We start from the raw sequence: 21,466 nt of genomic DNA, 5'->3' as shown, positions 1-21,466 counted from the left end.
CACCCTCAAGAGCTCCTCTCTGACTGGCATCCCTCTCTGCTGAACAGCAGCATGTCGTTGTAGAACTCAAGCCTCTATTACAGCTATCATGGTTTTATAAATGGACATCGTCTCGGTGAAAAAAATACTGTAAATCAACAGGATTATACTGCATGATCATTCTCCTCATTGTCAGTTAAATGTTCCATAATGGTAGCAAGTCGTGTGGTTGATTGAGATTCCTCTGCATTATTAATTTCCTCCAGAGAGCAAGTTTGGTGAATAAACTGATGTATGGCATTTAAGATTTCTGATACTATAACAATCATTCGTCAACATGTTGGTAAATCTGTGCTGTACAGGCCACACAAACACCAAGACAAGGTTTTCCGTTCGACAGACAACTTTTGAAAGCGTTTGAAAGTTGAAATTATATTCTAAATAATAAAAACCTTTCATCAGATGAGAAGTGTTGCTGGTTAAGTGTCTGTGGATCGACTGACGATGAATGGATTCATAGTTTGGTTTCCAGCTCCAGTCTCTTACCACAAACCGTGAATACTGTACAAGTATGAACAAAAAGTTGCGAATATTTAAAAGAAACATGAATTATATAAGCTGTTGTGACTGATGTCCCTTCCGTGCTTTTATCTAGTATTCATAACGTAGACTACACATGTATTTCTGGCAGTGGTGGAACGTTACTAAATACATTTACTACTGTAAAATGTGGAGCTTCTTGTATTTCTATTTCCTGCTACTTCATACTTCTACTTCACTACATTTAAGAGGCAAACATTATACTTTTTAATCCACTCCATTATTTGATAAATGTATTACTTTGAGGATTATTCATATACAAGACATAATCAACATGTAAATGATTATGTATGACTCAGAAGTCAGATGTAGTTTTATTACCAAGGAGGTTTGCACATATAAGGATTTAGTCTGGCCTACATAAATGATAAATACAATGCAATGTCAAGAGACACAATTTAAAATAGAACAAATTGCAATAGAAGGTGTGAAAAAATATGTAGAATTATTTTAAATATGTAATATTTATATTATTATCAAAATATATTATAAATGTATGTTTTTAAGTTGGAAGATGTGTACAATTATAATAGATTAACACAAAATTGTGTTGATTCCCGGGAAAATTCACAAGCTACCCAGCCGTATATAAAGTATTTAATTAGCACCACCTTACTGCAACATTAAAGTGATTTACACATGAATGCATCAATAATTATGATGCACTATTTTAAATTCATACGCACTACTTTTACTAAGGTTATATGATGTAATTGTACTTGTTTCACTGTGGTATTGCTACTTTTACTTTAAAGTAAAGGACTAACGCTACTTTGTGATAGATATCTTCCCATCGTGCTTTGCGGTATCTTGACATCAGGTCACGTGATCGCTGCTGCACCAAGGAGAAAGATGTCGTTGACGGACTGGAGAAGGATGGAGGCTGTATTATCCGCGGCGTTTGCCCTCTGCTTCCTTGTCACAGCCGGTAAGAAAGATAGATAATTAGGATTCACTTTTGTATGGACATTTTTTTTCCCCAACACAAACATAACATAAAAGCGTCACGTAGCCACAGTGTTTGCGAATGACAGCCTAGCTTGGAACACCGTTAGCATCGCCGTTTAACGTTAGCTTCCTGATCAACCTTATGCCAGGTAACGTGACGTTCTACGACGGTCTCGCGTAAGTGAATGGGGATGTGTGAAACAGCGTTACTGTACTTGTAGTGCTGGATCATTTGATCGGCTTGAGCTTCCAACAAGCGGGTAAAAAAAACGAGCACCATAATGTTAGCTCGATGCTAACACTTAACGCATTCGCAAACTGTAAACGCTAGCAGTGCGGATGAGAATGTTTATCATGTGGGAAAGGCTCACACATCGTTCGTGGTCATATTACATTTAAGGAAAATGTCCATTTATTTGCTCCTTGTTGTTGTTGGTTACTAATCCTCACAAGACTGTGCTGTCATGTGACAGGCTGTAAACTGGCACTTCCTCTTTAACGTTCACCATCAGCTCCCTGTCACGAGTTTATGCCTCCATCCACGGCGCTGTGGCGTTAGTGGGTTTTCTTTACTCTGGTGTTTGCTGTGATGATCAATTAACGTGTCAGTGAGAGTTCATTGTAACACTGAAGTGGCTTCTCAATGAAGAGGGCCTGCTCCCTGTAGGAAGAGGCTCAAAGACATGACATGCATCCGTTTGTGTCCCGAGTCCGAATGGTATTTTAATGTTACAGCAGCAAAGGGGATGGAGCAATAACAAGAAGCATCAGAATAAAAACAAGATGATAAATAATTAAACCGTAAAAACGTTTTGAATTGACATTATTGTACGTAGGAAATATTTATTTTGCCCAAGTGAACTGGGAGTGTTTGTTTATGTGCTCTGCTGGGACCAGTGATGATTGTTACACACGTACTATATAGCAGGATTATTACGCTTCAAATCTCAAATACAACAAATACCAATCGTTTTAAAGCTTTCATCCAGCAATTAGTATCCTGTCAAATATCAGGCACAACTGTAAGCATAGGATAGGAGTGTGTGTGTGTGTGTGTGTGTGTGTGTGTGTGTGTGTGTGTGTGTGTGTGTGTGTGTGTCAGTGGGGGATTCTTGTAGAGGGATTGACGGTCCTCTCCTTTCTCTCACAGGTGTACATGGAGACAGTTTAACGATTCTGCAGTCTCCAGAGTTTGTGTCCTTCCAGAAAGGAGACTGGCCCGTCTCCGGAGAGAAGATCCCTGACCTGGTGGCTTTAACCATGGGCTTCTCTGTTCAAGAGGTGCATTTTTATTTATTGAATGCTCCACAAGTTGTCTTTTGTTGTTTCTGTAGAGTCTATAACAGATATATTTAAAAAAAAGAATCAAAATGACAAAACCTGATAAGAAGTTTCACATAATAATAAGCAACTGTATGCTAAAGTTCAGCATATCAGCTTCAAAAACGTGACGATATATCAATGCTGCGTGAGCGTCCGATTACGCCGGCCTAGCCTTCACGCCGTGTGTTCGTTTGTACAGGATCTGTCGTGGCCGGGCCTTCAGGCGGGCCCGTTGTTCCAGCGCCCCCGCGCCAACGTACTGGTGGTGGTGAGAGGAGTGGACAGCCTGGCCCTGCCTCAGAGTGTGGCCTCCTATCCCTTGGAGAATGTGAGTCAGACCGGACTGTGGACTCGACGATTATAGTTTCGTGCAACATTACTGAAGTATGCATTGGAATTGGGCTCAAGTCAGTCAGTGGGTCTTGTTCTTCCTCCCTGCAGCCGGTGCCCTTCACCTTGGATAGTGTCGCAGAGACGGTGCACTCTCTGTTTGCGGAGGACACGCCTGTAGTGCTGCAGCTGGCCCCCAGTGAGGAGGTATGGGAAAACATACTGAGACCGAACAAAGCTCACTCCCCATCTGTGCCGTCACGCTTTTTCAAAGTACATCTGCTTGTTGTCTCTCTCAGAGGTTGTATATGCTGGGAAAGGCCAACGCTGTGTTTGAGGACCTACCCGTCACCCTGCAGCAGATCCGTGCCCGTCTGTCCCAGGATGGCTCTGTGCTGGCCTCTCTGCCGCTCAACTCCCTCAGCAGAAACGCAGAGGTCGGTTTTTCAAAACGGCAACATCGTGTCCACGCAGGGACGCGCTGGCTTAGCCTCCAAACACAACCGCCGTTCTTTTACATGTGTGTTTTTAAAGACACACGCGTGTGACAGCCAGCATGACACGATGATGGCTGATTTTAACTGAAAGATCACCATCACTCCACCTCCAAAGAGGGTGTATAAAATGCATATTCTCATGCAGTTGCTGAGATACTTATCATAAAACATAACACCCTCATACCTCAAACGTGACCGGATTTACCTGATTGAGATTGTTTTCATCAACTAGAGTCCTTGAAGTGTATCAAGAGGTCCACTGGGAGTCCGTTCTGCCTCTCTTACCTCTTAACTGTTTCTGCTCTCCAGGCTGATTTGCTCTTCCTGTCTGAGGTCCAGGTACTGCATGACATCACGGCTCTGGTAAGTCGTCGGGGTTCTCTGGAATCAAACTGGAAATGAGGATAGTTTTGCGTTGTGGCTCACATGTCTCTGTCATCGTCCCCTCTTGCAGCTGCAGAGACACAGACATTTGGCGAAGGACCACTCACCTGACCTGTACTCTTTGGAGTTGTCTGGTCTGGAGGAGCTCAGCAGGCTCTATGGCCAGGACTCCCCCCAGTACCGCGATGCCACTGCCATCCTGGCCTCTGTCCTGCAGAAAGTAAGGAGAAGGTCTCTACGGGCCTCATTTACAGAACCTCCTCAGTTTTCATTTTAACGTCTCTACATAATCATACTCCTGTCTTTTTCACTGTAGTTTGGAGAGGATGTGTATGGTCTCTATGGCAACAGCGCTGTGGTGGAGGTTGTCACAGTCAAGACCTTTGAAGCTCCTTTGACCAGGAAGTCCCGGTCCATCCTGGAATCCAAACAGATTGTAAGTCTTGTAACTGCTGTGTGAAGGCCATTGTGTGCCACATTATAAGATTCATGGACCGTACCTGCTGTGTCATACGGCGTCATATGATGGTTTCATTTGGTGAAATGTGATGACAGGGTGGTTTTGAGGTCTGCAGGCCGTGGTTTACACAGTCCTGGCGGCACGTGGAGGTGTGAAACCGCCTCTGCTGCACGTCTGGTCTACCACAGGCCTTAGTGATCTTCTGGTTATCAGTATCACACACCTAGCAAAGGCACCTGATCGCTGCTCGTTATCACGGTGAAAGAACATGTAAACAGCTCGAGACCTTTTTCAGTCATACACTGTCAATAACCCTCTGACGCCAAAATATCCACGGCTGCTAGAATTTACTCATTTTTATTGCAGAATCTGCTTTTTAATGTGTACGTATCGGTCTGTCACTGTCACTTTCACAGCCCTGGTATTGCACATGTTGGCTCGCTGTCATGGCTGACTGGGGACACTTGAAGGAACTGAGCCATCGATAACGAAATTCATTCCACTTGTGCTTTTCCTGTGATGCCTAAGTCCTAAGGATAGTAGTCTCCTGCTCTTAGGGATATGTGATTTAAAGTACAACATGGCCCGATCTGATGTTCCGAAATAAAAATCCGAACCTACGCCGCCGCCGGTAGTGTTTAGTGTCGGTAACCCCTGGTGTGAAGTATAAACCCAGTTCCAGTCCCACGCCTCTCTGTTTTTACGAGCTCTGGAACCAAAGAATGCTTTGATCAGTCACTCTAGAAACAAGGGGGAATGGGGCTGAGTCCCAGTAGTCTTATTAATGGACCTTATTAGTTACACTCACATCCTGTTGGATGTCGGATTCTTATATATATATATATATATATATATATATATATATATAAAAATATAAATATAAATATAATTTTTTTTTTTTTTTTTTTTTTTTTTTTTTTTTTTTTGCAGAGTAACCCCGGCAGCCCTTACAACCTGGCCTACAAGTACAACTTCCAGTACGCCGTGATCTTCAACATCGTGCTGTGGCTGATGATCGCTCTGGCTCTCGCCGTCATCGTCGTCGCCTACAACCTGTGGAACATGGACCCGGGTTACGACAGCATCATCTACAGGATGACCAACCAGAAGATCAGGATGGACTAAGTCCTGACCGTCGGCACTCCGGTTGTCCCCTTAGATCCCTCTAGTAAATGTTTGTGCTTTGTGTGAGGTCTCGTTTAGTGGAAAAAAACAAAACTGCGACAGCTTGATGGGAGGAAGGGGCGTAATACTGAGTCGCCTTTTTGTTTACAACGGTGGCTGGATAACGGGGGGGGGGGGGGGGGGGGGAATCAACATTACAGGAGTGGTTGTTAAATTTTCTGACCTAGAGCGGTTCGATACCCTTCTCCACTGATCTACACTGAACCCATTGAGACTTCCTCCCTTCAACCTCAGCTCACATCATTCCTTAAGACTTAAACTCCTCACTGACTACGTTTCATTTGTTTCCCTGGTGATTGCAACTGTATTTTTATTGTAAAAAAAAAAAAAAAAAATATTGTAATATGAAAGAATGAGTCTGGTTCCTGTGTGAAATAGTTGTGCTTGTCTTGCTGTGTGAAATGTTTTAAGTTAAATTAAATCTATGTGTATATATTGAATATACAAATGCAACTGCAGAGAAACTGCTGTGCTCTTATTGTGAAAAAGATTTGGGCAGTGTTTAGTCCAGGTAGGTTTTCCCCCTGCTTCCATTCCAAATGCTGAATACATATTGGATGACATGAATAGTTGATCATCATGTTGTTAGGATTGGACAAGGATAAATGAAGCTCTGTACATCGCAATAAAATGCCTGACAATAAATTATTCCATGGATCACCCTGATTTAAAGGAGCAGTGTGTCATTTAATTTCGTTAATTGGAGCATGTGCTTAAATGTTTCAAATGAACTTTAATCTTTTTGGCTAGTAAACCTTTACCAGTGTAGTAAATGTCATGTTTTAGTTTATTAATATTCAGCAGTTAAACCTAAGTTTGCCCTTTCTAAACTTTAATCTAAATAACTGTTTAAATGATCCAATAATCTGTTCATAAAGCTCCTCATATTTCTCTTGTGACCCTTTGGGGCCCCGACCCCTCGACTGGGAACCATTGGACTAAACTACCAAACTACACAGTTGTAGTTAAAACTAGCTCCACCTCGATCCGCTGCAGTAAAATGCATCAGTACCTGATGACGTCATGTGTAGGAAATAAGTCACGAGGGATAGCTGTTGTGCAGAACAAGTATTTTTACTTTAGGTACTGTTGATAATACTTAAGTACTTTTACTGGAGTAGCACTTTAGCTGTAGGAAGTTACTTGAAATGATGATGAAATGGAGTATTTATTTATTGCGGTACTTCTCCCACCACTGCACTCAGAAAACAAAAAGCTATGAAATGCTTTTTTTAGATGCTGTCTATTATATCATAACTTTCAGACATACCAGTAAAATAATGTTTCCAATAATTTTATTTAACTTCTAAAATTCATCTAGAATCGGTTAAATAAGTTTCTAACCAGAATGATTCTGCGCAGACCGACAATTTCGCTCTTTCTTTCTATGGATGTCTCGTGGCCATGACGTTATGCTATAGTGTGTAACAGCTCAGCCAATCAGAGTGCAGTTGAGGGCTTTAAGTCCCGCCCCTGGTATTATGCTTTCATAACAGTTCGCGATGGTATAATTACCGGAAACATAGAGTGACCGGAAAAAGCACAGAGCAGCTTTTCACTGCGACGGACGAGGTTTTCTCACCGAACGATTAAAACAGGAAACAACCATGGTCTGACTGCTAATAAAAGGTAGGTCGTGTACTGTGGTACTTTATGTTTTTTTGTGTGTATTAAAACCTGAGTTGACCACGCCCACACCGAGGAGAGACACTGGTGTTCATTTATTCTAAGGGTGAGCGTTAGCCTGTACTCTGTCACCATGTAATGAGACTTAATATGCCTACTTTTACTACTACATTCAGAGGGAAATATTTCAATTACTTTGTATATTTAGATAATGAATACCCAACTAAATATGACCAATAACGTATGTGTGATATCAGTTAAATTAGCAGTATATAAAGTAATTCATATTACCTCGCCTACCTATCCCCTTTACTAACAATTAACAATGATAATTACTTTAATGTTGCAGCTGGTAATTATAATAAAATTGGCCGTTCTGGCTAATGAGTATTTTCTATGTATGTTTTAATGCTAATACTGAACTCATTTTGAATGCGTGACTTTGTGTATTTCTGTGGTATTGCTTATTTTACTTAAGTATATGTGCTGAGTACTTCTTCCACATATGAATATACAGTAGTACATTAGATAGTTAATTTAAAAAAAAGGTATTACTGCTGATTCTGTCAGACTTATGTACTATGTTTCTACTTATTTAAAGTGTATCTTCTATGTGTGTATTTTTGTTTTTGCTTCACATCCCAGCTAGCATCTACGTGGTGCGGAGGATCCGGGCTTCCATCGCTGCTGGAGAGCAACTGGAGAAGCCCATCATCACACCATGTAGTGCTATTGGTAAGACGACGACAACAACCAGGACTTCTGCAAAGAGACGCGAGGAATAACTGACCAAATGAACCGTATTCATGAATTCACTCTTTGTTCTTAAGTTGTCTTACCACTACGTCATGAAGCGAAGAAGACCTGATCTCTGTCTTTGCAACTGCAATTCTGCTGGATCTTGTGCAATAACATTTATTCTAGTGCCATAATTACATTCATGCCAGTACAATATTTACATTTATTCTAGTGCCATAATTATACTTATTCTAGTGCAATACTTACATCCATACGAGTGCAATAAATACTCTTATTCTTGTGCAAAATGACATTTCTGTATTAATTTGACTTATTATTTTAGCACCTGTGTTGTTGGCTGTGGATGTTTTCTGGCTGAAGTTGCTTGTTAATCACTGATTAGCAGCAGAGCTTCTGATTTGGTTGCGTTCTGTACGATGACAATAGAGGCTTTCTATTTTAAGCCGTGAGATTAGGGGTATTAGAGGAGCGTTATTCTGGACATGTCTCTGACTCACATGGGTTACTCTTTTCCACTTAGCTGAAATGAGAGCGGGGCATGGCTCGAGTGGAAGCGTCCCAGCGGCTGCACTGATCCCGGGACCTGAAGAAGGTGCCGGCGGGGTGGAAGGCTCGGGGACGTCCTCGGAGACAGCCGTGCAGAAATGTGGCTCCTGACGTTAAAAGACCACGCTGGACACTGGGACACCGGTCACTGCAATGGAAAAATACACCTTGTGGATTTGTTTTAATTGACAATAATAATAACATAAAATAAAATAAAATAAAATAAATTAAATAAATTAAATAAATTAAATAAATTAAATAAAATAAAATAAAAACTATAACATCCAGGTACATTCCAAGTACATACAGAATAATTTAGATGCAATGGTCAACATTAAGTTGTCAAAACTAAAATAGTGCAAAGAAACTGAAATACAAAGACCATTATTGTACTGCTTTCCAGTGTCCCTGCTGTCCTCAGTGGCTAATGTCCAGCTCTTCATGACACACATTCATGTCTTCTTCACAGCTGACATTTTGACTTACCACAGGAAAAAAAAAACAAATAACGTTAATGATGACTCTTTTGCTTTTGTTGAGCTACACACAACACTACAGGCACCTGAATGTAACGGAGACATTACTGTTATTACATGTATGTGGTCAGTCAACATGCTCTCTGTGAGAAAGGCCTGTGTTTATGTGCTGCAGTGTTTGAAGGCCGGCTCACCAACCTCTCTCCGGGGGCTGAGCACGCCTGATGTTTCTGCTGCTGTATCAATAAATACATAATAATGATGTTTGTTCACATTCATACGGCAATTACTATAAGACTGAGTGTAATGACCAAGAAATGAAATGAAGATGAACTTTGCAGCTGTACAGACCCTCCTGGAATGTTGATTTAATAGCACGAAGTACATATCTTACTGAACTCTGAAGCTATCTCTATTCTCTTCCCTCATGATAGCAACATAATTATTGCCAGAACAATATAGCCTGTTCTCATACAGCCTCACTGCAGCGCTCTGAACTAATTCCTTATGTCGGCTTGGTGTCATGCTGATGATTAGTGGCTAATATTAACAAGTTCACTGTCGCACACCCTGCTTTATGGTCTGTTTGACTCTAAATGGAGCATAATGTACTAAATGAACATCATGCTGTATTGAAGAAGACTTGAAACTAGAGATTGAGACCATAAACTCATGTTTACAATGTTTACTGAGGGAATAAATCAAGAGAGAAGTAGAGTCATTTTAGACTAGACTTCTATACAACCAAACTTCTACTGTCATCCAAAACAGTTTGTAGATGAATACAGCCCTTTATTTTATTGATTAAACACCGTGGCCCTAATATTGTAACGGGTATGTTTGCGGTGCATCTCTAAATTTGTATCATTTCCTGCTTGACAGAATAAATATTAAAAGGCTCCAGGATTGAACAGTGTGATGTCATAGTCTAGTGTGATGTCGTCGTTTAGTTTGGACCAATCAGTTCTGCGGACTCCAGATCACAATCTGGCTTATTAAAAGTTTTATTTTAAGGGCTACGTTGACGGAAAGGGTTCAGAAAGACAGGAAAAAGAAACAAGAAAACAAATAAAATACTTAAAAAATACAGATTGTTTTAAATTGGTTGTAATGAAAGCAGCTGACAGTCGATAGCTAATCACAGCAGAGAGCTCACAGGACGTCAGGGAAGTCAGACGAACTGACTCTGCTGTCAAACTGAGAGATGAAGGAGATCACCAGTGTGTGTGCAGACTGCTAATAGAAAGCGGAATTGATTGTTGGGCCACGACGGCATAAATCAGATTGTATCAACAACACTCACATATTCTGAAGTTCATATGGAGTATTGACAGCTGTTAGTCCTGTTCATAGGGTCAGCTGTGTCTTGGACTGGACCTGTAGCTCTGTACTTAGAAGTGGGGAGGCTGAGGAGAGCTGCTGCGTCTCTCTGTCTGTCTCAGAGACCTCCTTTCTCATGTTCTCCTTCCGCCCGAAAAAAAGCTTCTCCTCTTCTCGTCTTCTTCTTCTCCTCTCCTTCTCTCCTCCTCTCCTTCTCCTCTCCTTCTCTCATCCTCTCCTTCTCCTCTCCTTCTCTCATCCTCTCCTTCTCCTCTCCTCCTCTCATCCTCTCCTTCTCCTCTCCTCCTCTCCTCCTCTCCTTCTCTCCTCCTCTCCTTCTCTCCTCCTCTCCTGCTCTCCTCCTCTCCTTCTCTCCTCCTCTCCTGCTCTCCTTCTCTCCTTCTCTCCTTCTCTCCTTCTCACCTTCTCTCCTTCTCTTCTCCTCTTCTCATCCTCTCCTTCTCCTCTCCTTCTCCCCTTCTCCTCTCCTCCCGCCTTCTCCTCTCCTCCTCTCGTCCTCTCCTTCTCCTCTCCTTCTCTCATCCTCTCCTTCTCCTCTCCTTCTCACCTTCTCTCCTTCTCCTTTCCTCCTCTCCTCCTCTCATCCTCTCCTTCTCCTCTCCTCCTCTCCTTCTCCTCTTCTTCTCTCCTTCTCCTTTCCTCCTCTCCTCCTCTCATCCTCTCCTCCTCTCGTCCTCCTCTCCTTCTCCTCTCGTCCTCTCGTCCTCTCCTTCTCCTCTGGCGTGGATTTGATGTCCCTTTCTACGTCAATGACGTTTCAGAACTGATTAATGATAAAAAATGAACTGATTGAATAGAAGTTTTTATTATTTGATTCCATTATTTAACTTCTCTTTTTTTTGTTATATATTTCTATTCTATTTTCTCAATTTTTAGTCACACTTCTTTTACTATTATTTCTGTTATTATAGCTTTCAATTCTGTGATATTAGATATGTATTATTTTATTGTATTTAAGTTGTATAATTTTAAGATCTTTTATTAATCCAGCTTCTATTTAACACTGTTTTACTATTACTGTTATTATAGCTCTTACTTCATTTTTTAATTTTTTTTAGCATTTTTATTGTCTTACGTACATGTCCCCAGCAGAGGGCGCTGCAGGATCACATGCCAAATGCGGTCATTTTAATCACTTGAGTTACAGAACATGGCGCTATTATTTGTTGATATAATTCGTAAATCAGCTCTCATCACAAGTCTCAACACTACAGCCTGAAACATTCACCCAAATAGTTTAAGAAGCCTTTATTTACATAAATACATTGATGATATAATAAATCATTACATACAAATAATTCAGTGTTTGTGCCCACTTTATTCCTGTTCAACTGTGGGAAAGTGGCAGAAATATGACTTTATAACTCGTTCTACTTAGTGCACGGACCAGTGAAGTCACTATCAACTCACCACAGCCTATCCCAGACTATACTGGACCATTACACCAAGAGTGTGGGATCTGCATTGTGCCCGTTCAGACTGTAGATGTATATATTGTTTATCTCTTTAAGAAACTCCAGACTGTTTTAAGAGTTCCCTGGTCATCATTATAAATAGCAGAGGGGGTGTGAGAGAGCGCGACAGCCCGAGCAGGAGCTGTGGTTTCTGGCTGAAACTCAACCCCCGACCAGTCCCCGTCCAGAGGTTGATGCTGCGTTCAAGTGCTCTGCGTGAACTCGGCGCTCGGTGCTTTAATTGGGGTCTAAAATAGTGTCACGGGAAAACTTTTTCCGGGTGTGAATTAATTAAGGAATCGACATACGTGACTCCCCTAACATATCACCCAATCAAACATTACCCAAAGCAACTGACTTTCTTCTGTAATGCCAATTATTTACTTGCCAAAAGATGTCGATGGTATAGAGTTATACAAGAAAATTGATGTAAGATGAAGTGTAGGGAATTGCCTATTGGTATTAGTAGCCGACTATTAATTCAGGTCATTGGGGTAGCTACCATTTAATGTTGCTTTACCAAATGACCAGCGTTTGTATCGTGAATAAATATCCGACATCACGTAAAGGCATCTTGATTGAGTGCAGTCTTTGAAGTTCGTCAGTGTGACAGGTTCGAGTCTGTTGCTGTGAATCCGTCAGGTGGTGAGTCATACTGCTGCTGGATAAACACGAGGCAGTTTAACAACATTACAAACGGTAGTTAAGCTACAGTTGATATTTATATATATATATATATATATATATATATATATATATATTTAAAGTCTGCGTTTGTTAAATGTATATCCATAGTATGACAGACAGGTGACGGAGACGGTTCAAAGGCACGGTGAGAAGCGGCAGTGAATGGTTCCGACTGAATTTGCTCGTAAACGCACCAGACGCGCACGTGGGGCAGATGCCAACACAGTTTGAACCAGACTTCGTCGCGAGTTTCTGCGTCGTGCCAGAAACACAGGAAGAAGTGTAAAAAACGGATGTATGACAATGACCCACGCTGTGAACGCGACCAGACGCGTTTTTTCTATCTCCTCTCCTTTACTTTGACATTTTAGCGACACATGAGAGCCACTAGCTAGTTTAGTTCACGCGCCGCCTCTGTTTGGATTATTCGGTGCGCTTCTTTTTGGACCACGAGTGTGACTTTTATCGACAGTTGCGTGGACAAGTATTCGAGAAAACATGGGGACTCAGGGCACAGGACGGAAAAGGTCCACCAAGAAGGAGAGGTCGACGGCCGAAGACGATGCCCTGAACCTCATAGCGAGAGAGGTGAGTGGAGAACTTCTTCAGACGTTCAGTGAATCCTTCCTGTCAGGTCTGACACGAGCGAGAAAACAGTAACGAGTCAAATAACCGCTCTTCCTCCTCAGCCTCAACCGACATACTGACTGTTTCATTACAGTACACCCCATTACACTAACTCCTCCAAATAATCACAATGTATCCATTATTTTCCCCACCGAATGGAAAAAAAAAAGAAGAGCTTAAAAGCACACACTGACAAAAATAGCCTACCGCTGTCTGTGCCCATTAACGCTACATTTCATCACTGCCTTTGGGCTAATAGTTTCATACCTTTCTGTACACTTTACAAGGTAACGGATTACACTGTCTGTACGCCCCAAGCTTTTAAATAGTTACTTTCCGAAACAGTATGAAAATGAACTTGTAAGGACTTGACACGCGCTTGATTACAGTAGTTAAAATGAGGTTTTGTTGCCTGGTGACATAGCTGTAAGCAGGGTGTGTGTGTTTTAAAGCTCTCTCTCTCTCTGTCCAGGAACTGACAACTTGTATGTGGGAAAGCATTTAATTCACAAGCTGAAGGAGATTGGTGTTCCTTTTTAATTTACACTAGCTAATTAAAAAGAGAGATTATGCTAAAACATGCCAGAAATACCTTCTGGCATACCTTCTCCTTTTTTTTTTTTTTTTTTAAATAAAGGAGTATCCACTTTACATGAACATAAACTACTTGATTGATACATTATAACCACAGGTTTTACTCACCTGGATGATACGATATTCAAGACAGTATTGTTAAACTGATCTACCATTCAGCCAGACAGTATGGTGAATTTCTCACTACTGTATTTGTAGTTATGCACTTGTACATTAAAACGGGGTTATGGTAATCATTGTAGAAAGATCTATCTGTGCAGTAGACGTCGTGGACTACAGCACTGTGTGAGCTCTCACTTCTGTTTGACCAGCAGCTGATTAAAACGGTTTACTGTACTGTAAGAAATGGGCCTTTCATGTGCTAACCCGCAGGAGTCGTTGATGCTACCCCTCAATAATGCAGGATGTGGGCAGCAGTTCCACACAAGTTGTTTCTAACGGGCGCCGACGTCATGCTGTGACAGGTCTCCACTGTTCCCAGGTCTCTAATCTCTGTATTGTGCTGCGTCTAGTGTAGGATAGATGAATGTTTTGTGGTGGGAATAATAACCTCGTGTGTCGTCGGGACTTAAGCCGGCCTCTCTTGAAGTGTGACGCCCTGCACGCTTTTCTCTGCCCTTGGGCCCTTTTGAGATGTGAAACACGGGCAGAAAATCAATATTTGGGTTTTAATATCGGAGCTAAATGCCAACCATGGACAGAAACCAAAGCAAAGTCTCGCAGTCGAGCATTTTTCCAGTAATTTATCACAAAGAAAAATATTTGAACTCCTTTTATTCCAGTAGCTTAGAATAAACTGCTTGTTTGTCCATCAGAGCTCCCCAAAACAGATACGCTTTCCATCTGAAATGGGCAAGTTGCGTTCAGGATCACATCAACGTTCAAATGGTTTATGGATGAGAATATTTTAAGCATACTGCTCTAGGTTATGTCGTGGAAATCCCCCAAGTCCACATCCCATTGTAGCGCCTACAGCTTGGATGACTGCATAAAGTTGCTTTCTTTCCAACTTTTTTTAAACGGTTGAAAAAAGTTGAAGTGGTTAGCATGTATATTTCAGATGCTAAAGTAGTGTTTGCATTATTCTATGATCATGTTGTCGTCATTCATTTCTAATTATGTAAGAGAAGATGTTTTTTTTTTTTTTTTACTTATTTCCTCGGTAAGTAAAAGCGATAGACTGCACATCTTTTACATCGGAGAGGACCGTGTTAGTGTACGGGGCGACCCCTGAAAGTGATCTCTAGAGAAGAGTGGGTTCCTCTGAGGAGGTTATATCTGTGTTATACTGAGCAATGAACACAGGGTCTCCCATTTCTGTCACGCATAATGCCTTTTACAAGTGACTCAGCATGGATCCTGCTGCCGGTTACCCAGCTAAATTTGAGTTTTTCTCACAGTGAGGTGATGAGCATGAAAACCTGAACGACGGCGCCTCGCTTCAGGGCGACTTCCTTCAGTTTTTGGGAGGAAGTTGGGTCTGTGCTCACCCGACCCCGGATGTTTCATCCAATTTGCATGTCACTCTTAACTGACACACATACACTCTGCTGTCGTCACTCCTCAGCTGCGAAGGCTGTGGTGAAAGCCTGCCGAGGTTTGGCTGTTTTGAATGTTATCTTCTCTCAACTGCTTAGCTGACTATTTGCTCAGCAGCGCCAGAGTATCTGAGGTAGCACATTCCTGCAGCCGGCCATCGTTCCTCGTCGTAGTCTATTTGCGGTGGCGGGAGGCTGAATGTTTGAGGAGACGAGGAGTTTGACGGAGCTCTCGCACAGTCGGGCAGTCAGTCGGCGGATGCACGATACCCGAACAGGAGGTTCTCTTCCTCGTGTGCATTGAGGCCCAACTCCGACAATCACGGCTCCTAATTGTGGCCAGTGTTCTGTCACATCTGTGCAGCAGAGAGAAAGTCTGTGCCTTTAAGTAGCAGAGGGGTCAAGTCCCTCACTGGCGGTCCTCTGACAGGATGGTATGTCGGCCCTGATGAGTTGGCCCGTTCTGCAAAAGAGTTTTAAAAATAGACGCTCCTGAAAGATCAGCTGTTGCTGCACCCTAGTTTTAGATTGGGTCTGTGGGTGGGGGATGGGGATGGAGGAGGAGGGATGTGGCTCACCAACTGGCCATCCCACCAGCACGGAAACAGCATGTCGCTGCATGTTTTGGCACTGCTGTGGAAAGTTCGTCTGTGGCGAGCAGAAGGTTGGAGAGTTGGTAGTTTGAAGCTGCCGTTTCGTGGTCCATCAGTGTGACGTTGCGGTACATTTGCCTACTCTCACTCCCCTCAGCGTCGCAGGGCTCAGACAAGCTGTCAATACTGTGATCCGGACTAAGCGTGGGCCAAATGGGAGACGACCACACAGCAGGAAAGAGTGTCGGCACAGACTACCAGAGCTGGAGTAATTCTGCACTGTAGGGAGTTGTTTCCCTGCCCATGTCACACAGTTGTAAACATACATTACTGCATACTGTAGCTGACCTTCACTGCTCTGAGTTATTACAGGGCTTTGTTGAATGCTGGATTCTGGTCCCGGTATTCTACGGTCTGTTATTTCTTTCCAGCAGACCGCTGCTATAAATAACAGACCGTTGCTGTGGACGCAGTTCTGATACACAGTGAGAAGACTTTTTTCTTATCGGAAGCAATTCCATTTTTTTTGAATGGTGTTTACGCATCACGTCGGGGGTGCTGTGCTCAACATCTTCCGTTAGGTATAACCTGGTTATTGAAGCAAAGAGTTAAGAGGCTATTAATGGCCCGTCCTAGTCTACATAATCAATGAAGGGTTGTTACTGTACGTGAGTGGAATATCTCAATGGGATTCTTCCTCAAGTGAATCTTGAGTTTTTTCATAACGTCTTTGATCAATGTAATGTATAGCGATGCATCGATTGTAATTTTCTTTGCCGATTCCGATTTTCTTTCCAAGAACTATCATTTATTTGCTTTAAAACACACAATTCAAATGATTAGGAAAAAAATAATTGTATTTTGATTAAAATATTTGCTTTGGTAAACAAATTCGGTCGTTAAATCAGTCATTTTAAATATATATTGTACGTAGCTTAGAGCTACTACGTATAATAGTATCTATTTTAAATGGCTATGGAAGCATCAAACAACTGTATATTCAAGTTTCTTATAAAAACTACATTTTACAAGATAACATTTGAACGCATCATGATGGCTTTAGAATTTTGCATCACCCAATACTCATTTTTACTGAATAGAGCTTGAACGCACCAAACTCAAGTCCGATAACGCTGTCCCTGATCCCAGTCCAGTAGGACTGATCTACTTGTTTAAAGGGTTAAGAACCTTGCAGTGGTGGAAGTGAGTCCTACTGTCCTCTCCCAGGATGCCACACACAGCCAGTACTGGGTGAGGTTTTACCACTTTTTTTAAAGAAGGCTGCCACCATAAAGTTGACATTTGTGATTTCTAGCGAAACGTCTCAACAACTATTTGATGGATTGCCGTTCCATTTGGAGCAGAAATTCATGTTCCCCTCTGGATGAACCGGTGACCCCTTTTGCTTTTCATCTATCTCCATCATTGGCTCATTTAAAATGTTTGGCGTTTACCCGGTCAGCTGTAGTGTCCGCTCTGATGAGCGGGCCAACTGCTGCTTCTGGTTTTGGTAATTTACCAACCAGTTCATCCCAAAGCTCTGAGGACAAGAGGACAAGTTGGTAAAAAGGATTAATCAAATCCCCACATGCTAGATCTTGCTGTTGGGGATTCCAGCTTGTTGATGTACTTCTGTATTTAAGTCCATCCAAGCTACATTTGTGCACTTTTAAAGTGAAGTTATTACATAGGTATGCCCAACGTTCTACATAGAACAGAGCTCCTTTGGTTCTTTATGTTGTTAATAATGGAAGCTGGGCAAATGCCACCAATCTGTAACTATTAGAGTGACAAAACAGACCTGAACATGTATTGTTTTGGTTTGAGTGAAGATCATTCATATAGTGTAGAAATGAAGAGTACAGACGCATTGGACGGGTTATCAAATGTACAGTAGATCTCTGTAAGCTGCCCTTCTGGGTGGGGTGTCTCCTGTAAACCACAATTCTATAATGAGACAAGCGATGATAAATATTTATATTTAGGACAGTCCTATCACTGGAAATGATTGTTGCTAGGAGGCAAGCTGACATTGACTCAATGAAGGACAGATTAATGGGTACATGATAAGCACCCGCTGAGAGAAACAAAATGAAACGCAACCGTGTACAAGTTGTGGTTACCTTTTAAGTAGCATTATGTCTTATGTCAGATAGTGATTATCACAGTTCTGGAAGCTTCTGGTAAAGATTCAGTCCCAGTTTGATTTCCACCCAGCTCCATGCGTCACGGTGTAAACCTAGCGGACTGGTTGGTGAGCGCATGCTCGGCTTGGGAATGCTGTTAAGTTGGACTCGACAGCACTCTTGATAAATGTTGAGGAGCAGTTTAAGAGTTATGTTCCAAGAATGTCTCCCATGTGTTGGAAAGCCAAAACGCGCGTTGATATCTGTGTGAAAAATAAATTACAGTCGAGGGTATTTACTGCTCTCTCACACACACACACACACACACACACACACACACACACACACACACACGTGTCTCTTCACATTCCCATTCTTTGCTTTGATGACTGCAATATAAGATATGTGTAAGTCCGACCTCTACAGTCATGCTTTGGTGATAATGGAGCAGCTCCAGATTGTATACAGTACCATCACATATTATTCATCTCTTAAACCCAACATGGTCCACGAGTGGTTTGTTACTACACAGCCATGTTGGACGGCACAAGCGTGTTTGAGACACGGAGAACTTTTTTTATTTTAAATTGGGTTCAACGCATAACAGAGAACACAGCAGCCAGCAGCTTGAACCAACGTGTCAGCGAGGGCCAGCGGAGCTCCAGGTCCTATTTCCATCTCGCAAGTGGAAAGTGGTCGGTGCACGGACCGCGTGGGCGTTTACAAAGTGCACCTGCTGTTTTGGTTCATGCATGTGCATCAGCCCAAAGTGCGAAAGGGCTGAGTGACGTGTAACATGGATCAGGTGGTGTGGTGATCGACAAATACACTCTCAGCGCGTCGCATCGCGGGTCTCATCGCTCTGGAACCGTTTCTCACATCAGAGGCGGTCCTTTAGCAGTGTCCCGCTGCCTTCAGGGGGCTGCAGGGATTCAATGAACTGAATGAGAAGCCATTCATCCAGTATCCAGCAGACGGTGACAAGAATCACTCGTATCCATTGATGGATAAATGCAGACACATTGACCGTAACACATTAAACCTTCAACTTTGGTGCGCATTCCAACGCCTCTACTGGAGAGTGATTCATTAAAGTCGTTTGTTCCCGTTTTTTAAGCATTGCTCCATTATTGCTTTGCATTTGCTCGAGTCTGTAGTTTGCTCTTGTTAATATGTGGCAGCTGACGTCGCTCCAGAAACGTTTATTCACAACGTCCACAACTCCTCGTTTGAATGAACCTTCCACTTGCGCTCTGTTGCTCTGTGCATTGCAACAAGACACCACAGCTTGTCAACGGTGGAATACGTTTGATGAAATGGTGCAGCCATTCAAACGTTTTGTGCTTTGAATCTTAAGCTGAACAGAACCACGTTTGGTTTAAGGAGTCGCTGGAATGATCAGAAAGAGATGTACAGCTTTTTGACATCAGCATCATACGCTGTGAAACATGTTTTGATCTAACTTTATAGCTACCTCAGGTGTTGGAGAACATCACAGCTGGTCATCTGTCAAACTCTTCTGTTGATTGCTCTGAGCTACAACCCCAGGTGTTACACAAGCTCTGGTTTAAGTTTTGAAATCGTTGTCCTTGGTTTACCATTTAAAAAAAAAAAGAAAAAGCTACCGGATATTTCATGAGCTGGGCTGACTTTCATAATGTGTACATACCGATGCTTTTGCTGTTCTTGGGTCCTTGCCAACAGCGTGGTTAGAAATGTTAGGTTCGTTCTATTGTGGCAAGTAGAGCAAAAGCCACGGGGCCAGAGGGGCCTTCAGAGCATGAATGTGCTCAGCATGTACAAGTGGAGCTTTAGCCCAAGTTAACCCTAAATGTAAAGGTTAAATATCTATAAAAATCATTACAATCTGATTGATAGTTGTTGCTGCTCGATGTTTCAGTCCGTCCCATACTTTTGGTTTATGGCCAATACCTGCAAAAGGACTGACAATCCCATCAGCCACTTACAAATGTTGACATGCTAACACCCTAAAGATGGTGATCATGGTAAACATTTTACCTGCTAATGATCAGTTTGTTAGCACTGTGATTAGCATGCAGATGTTAGCATTTAGACCACCCCTGGATGAATACACAGACATTAGAAGAGAGACAAGAGGAAGGCATTTATTATATTTATATATGTATGTATGTATGTGTGTGTGTGTGTGTGTGTGTGTGTGTGTGTGTGTGTGTGTGTGTGTGTGTGTGTGTGTGTATATATATATATATATATATATATATATATATACATATATATATATATATATATATATATATATATATATATATATATAATGTGTATATATGTGTGTATATGCATTATAAAGGCATTTATTATAAAGGCATTTATTATATATATATATATATATATATATATATATATATATATATATATATAAGTGAAAAATGGACAGATCTGTGTTTAGGGTTTTGTGTACATAAATACTGGTCTATTTAAATAACCTGTTAATAGAAATTATTAGGCCAACAATTTGTAATGGCCTAATAACAGATGACTAACAACGAACTCTGGCACTTTACTTTGAGGTGGAAACTGAAATAATGATTCATGTGCACTGTCCCTGGTAAATCAAATGAATGATAGGATTACTGTTGTATTCAGCCGCAGTCATTGGTAGCAGACCTTCCATGTTTGTGTTGATGGTCTGTTTTGTGTGCGTGAGTTTGAGGGGATTACGTCTCCAGGTCGGTGCTCGGTGGTTGTCAGAAGCTCAGTGAAGCGTCGAAGAGAACGGAGTCTTTAGAGTGGATTAGTTTGGGGCTTGGAGGCGAGGAAGGGGAAGCCCACCACACAATCCCCCCTTTTCATTCTGAGTCAGTCCCTCACGCAGCCACAGCCAAGTTAATCTTTAATGCTGAAGACAAGCAACACAAATTTACACAATGACAGCCAACAGTAGAACTCTGCACTGAATAAATAGAGAACTTTTGTAACTCTATCCCTGTACGAGAATAAGAAGTCTTTCGATGTTTTTAAATGTGCTTCACCTCTAAACATGGCACTTTAAGTTTCCTGCAGTCTGCGAATCAAACAGCTGTGCCACCCAGAATACGTCCGGAGCAGAGTGACAGTGTCCAGTGAACACCCATTATGCCATCAAGTACTTAAACAAACATTAATGGTCCAAACAAGTTCTGTGTGTATTTCCTGATATGTGTATGTAACACAAACCACCGGCTTCAGTTGGGGCTTGGCTCGTCTGACTCACGTCTCCTTTAAAGGAAGTGGAGGCTCTGCATTCTCTGGCTTCCTCTTGATGACATCACATGCACAGGCCGTACAGATTGTTATCTCAAACTCCTTCCTGTTTATTCATCCAGGGCTGAGTTTTTTTTTTTTTTTTTTTCCACAGCTTAGGGAAAAGTGTGT

The 21,466-nt window shown here is 41.9% G+C and overlaps 2 protein-coding genes and 1 long non-coding RNA gene across 17 annotated transcripts in view; all 3 read left to right on the top strand.

The window, feature by feature from the left end:
• Nucleotides 1–1,405: 1,405 nt before the first annotated feature.
• Nucleotides 1,406–5,825, top strand: atp6ap2 (ATPase H+ transporting accessory protein 2). Its single transcript, XM_068702140.1, has 9 exons — nt 1,406–1,507; nt 2,678–2,808; nt 3,050–3,178; nt 3,292–3,387; nt 3,480–3,617; nt 3,987–4,040; nt 4,132–4,281; nt 4,378–4,497; nt 5,452–5,825. The coding sequence occupies exons 1-9, from the start codon at nt 1,432–1,434 to the stop codon at nt 5,644–5,646; spliced, it is 1,089 nt and encodes a 362-aa protein (XP_068558241.1). The 5' UTR covers nt 1,406–1,431; the 3' UTR covers nt 5,647–5,825.
• Nucleotides 5,826–7,207: 1,382 nt separating this feature from the next.
• LOC137866301 (uncharacterized) lies at nt 7,208–9,375 on the top strand. Its single transcript, XR_011102112.1, has 3 exons — nt 7,208–7,335; nt 7,978–8,067; nt 8,612–9,375. It is a non-coding gene; the product is annotated as an uncharacterized lncRNA (long non-coding RNA).
• Nucleotides 9,376–12,575: 3,200 nt separating this feature from the next.
• lrrfip1a (leucine rich repeat (in FLII) interacting protein 1a) overlaps nt 12,576–21,466 on the top strand; it is a 45,861-nt gene continuing 36,970 nt past the window's right edge. For 3 of the 15 annotated variants that reach the window (XM_068702063.1, XM_068702065.1, XM_068702064.1), the window contains exon 1: nt 12,585–13,183. In XM_068702063.1, the coding sequence (XP_068558164.1) occupies nt 13,094–13,183 (90 nt within the window). In that variant the 5' untranslated portion in view covers nt 12,585–13,093. Of the gene's footprint in view, nt 13,184–21,466 lie in introns of all 15 variants that reach the window. The other 12 variants (XM_068702071.1, XM_068702062.1, XM_068702076.1 and 9 more) reach the window with 10 other exon arrangements.

This window comes from Cebidichthys violaceus, unplaced genomic scaffold (assembly GCF_023349555.1).
Source record: "Cebidichthys violaceus isolate CVI_PGR_0920_01 unplaced genomic scaffold, fCebVio1.0.p SCAF_80, whole genome shotgun sequence".
NCBI classification, from domain to species: Eukaryota; Metazoa; Chordata; class Actinopteri; order Perciformes; family Stichaeidae; genus Cebidichthys; species Cebidichthys violaceus.
The sequence above is the reverse complement of the archived record's forward strand: the minus strand, read 5'-3'. Positions and strand labels throughout refer to the sequence as shown.

What these genes read in the sequence shown, in the direction of transcription:
- atp6ap2 (XM_068702140.1), top strand. Translation starts at nt 1,432, where the DNA reads ATGTCGTTGACGGACTGGAGAAGGATGGAGGCTGTATTATCCGCGGCG. An exon ending in TGGGCTTCTCTGTTCAAGAG is followed by an intron (nt 2,809 to 3,049) that starts GTGCATTTTTAT and finishes TCGTTTGTACAG; the next exon opens with GATCTGTCGTGGCCGGGCCT. An exon ending in TGGCCTCTGTCCTGCAGAAA is followed by an intron (nt 4,282 to 4,377) that starts GTAAGGAGAAGG and finishes TTTTCACTGTAG; the next exon opens with TTTGGAGAGGATGTGTATGG.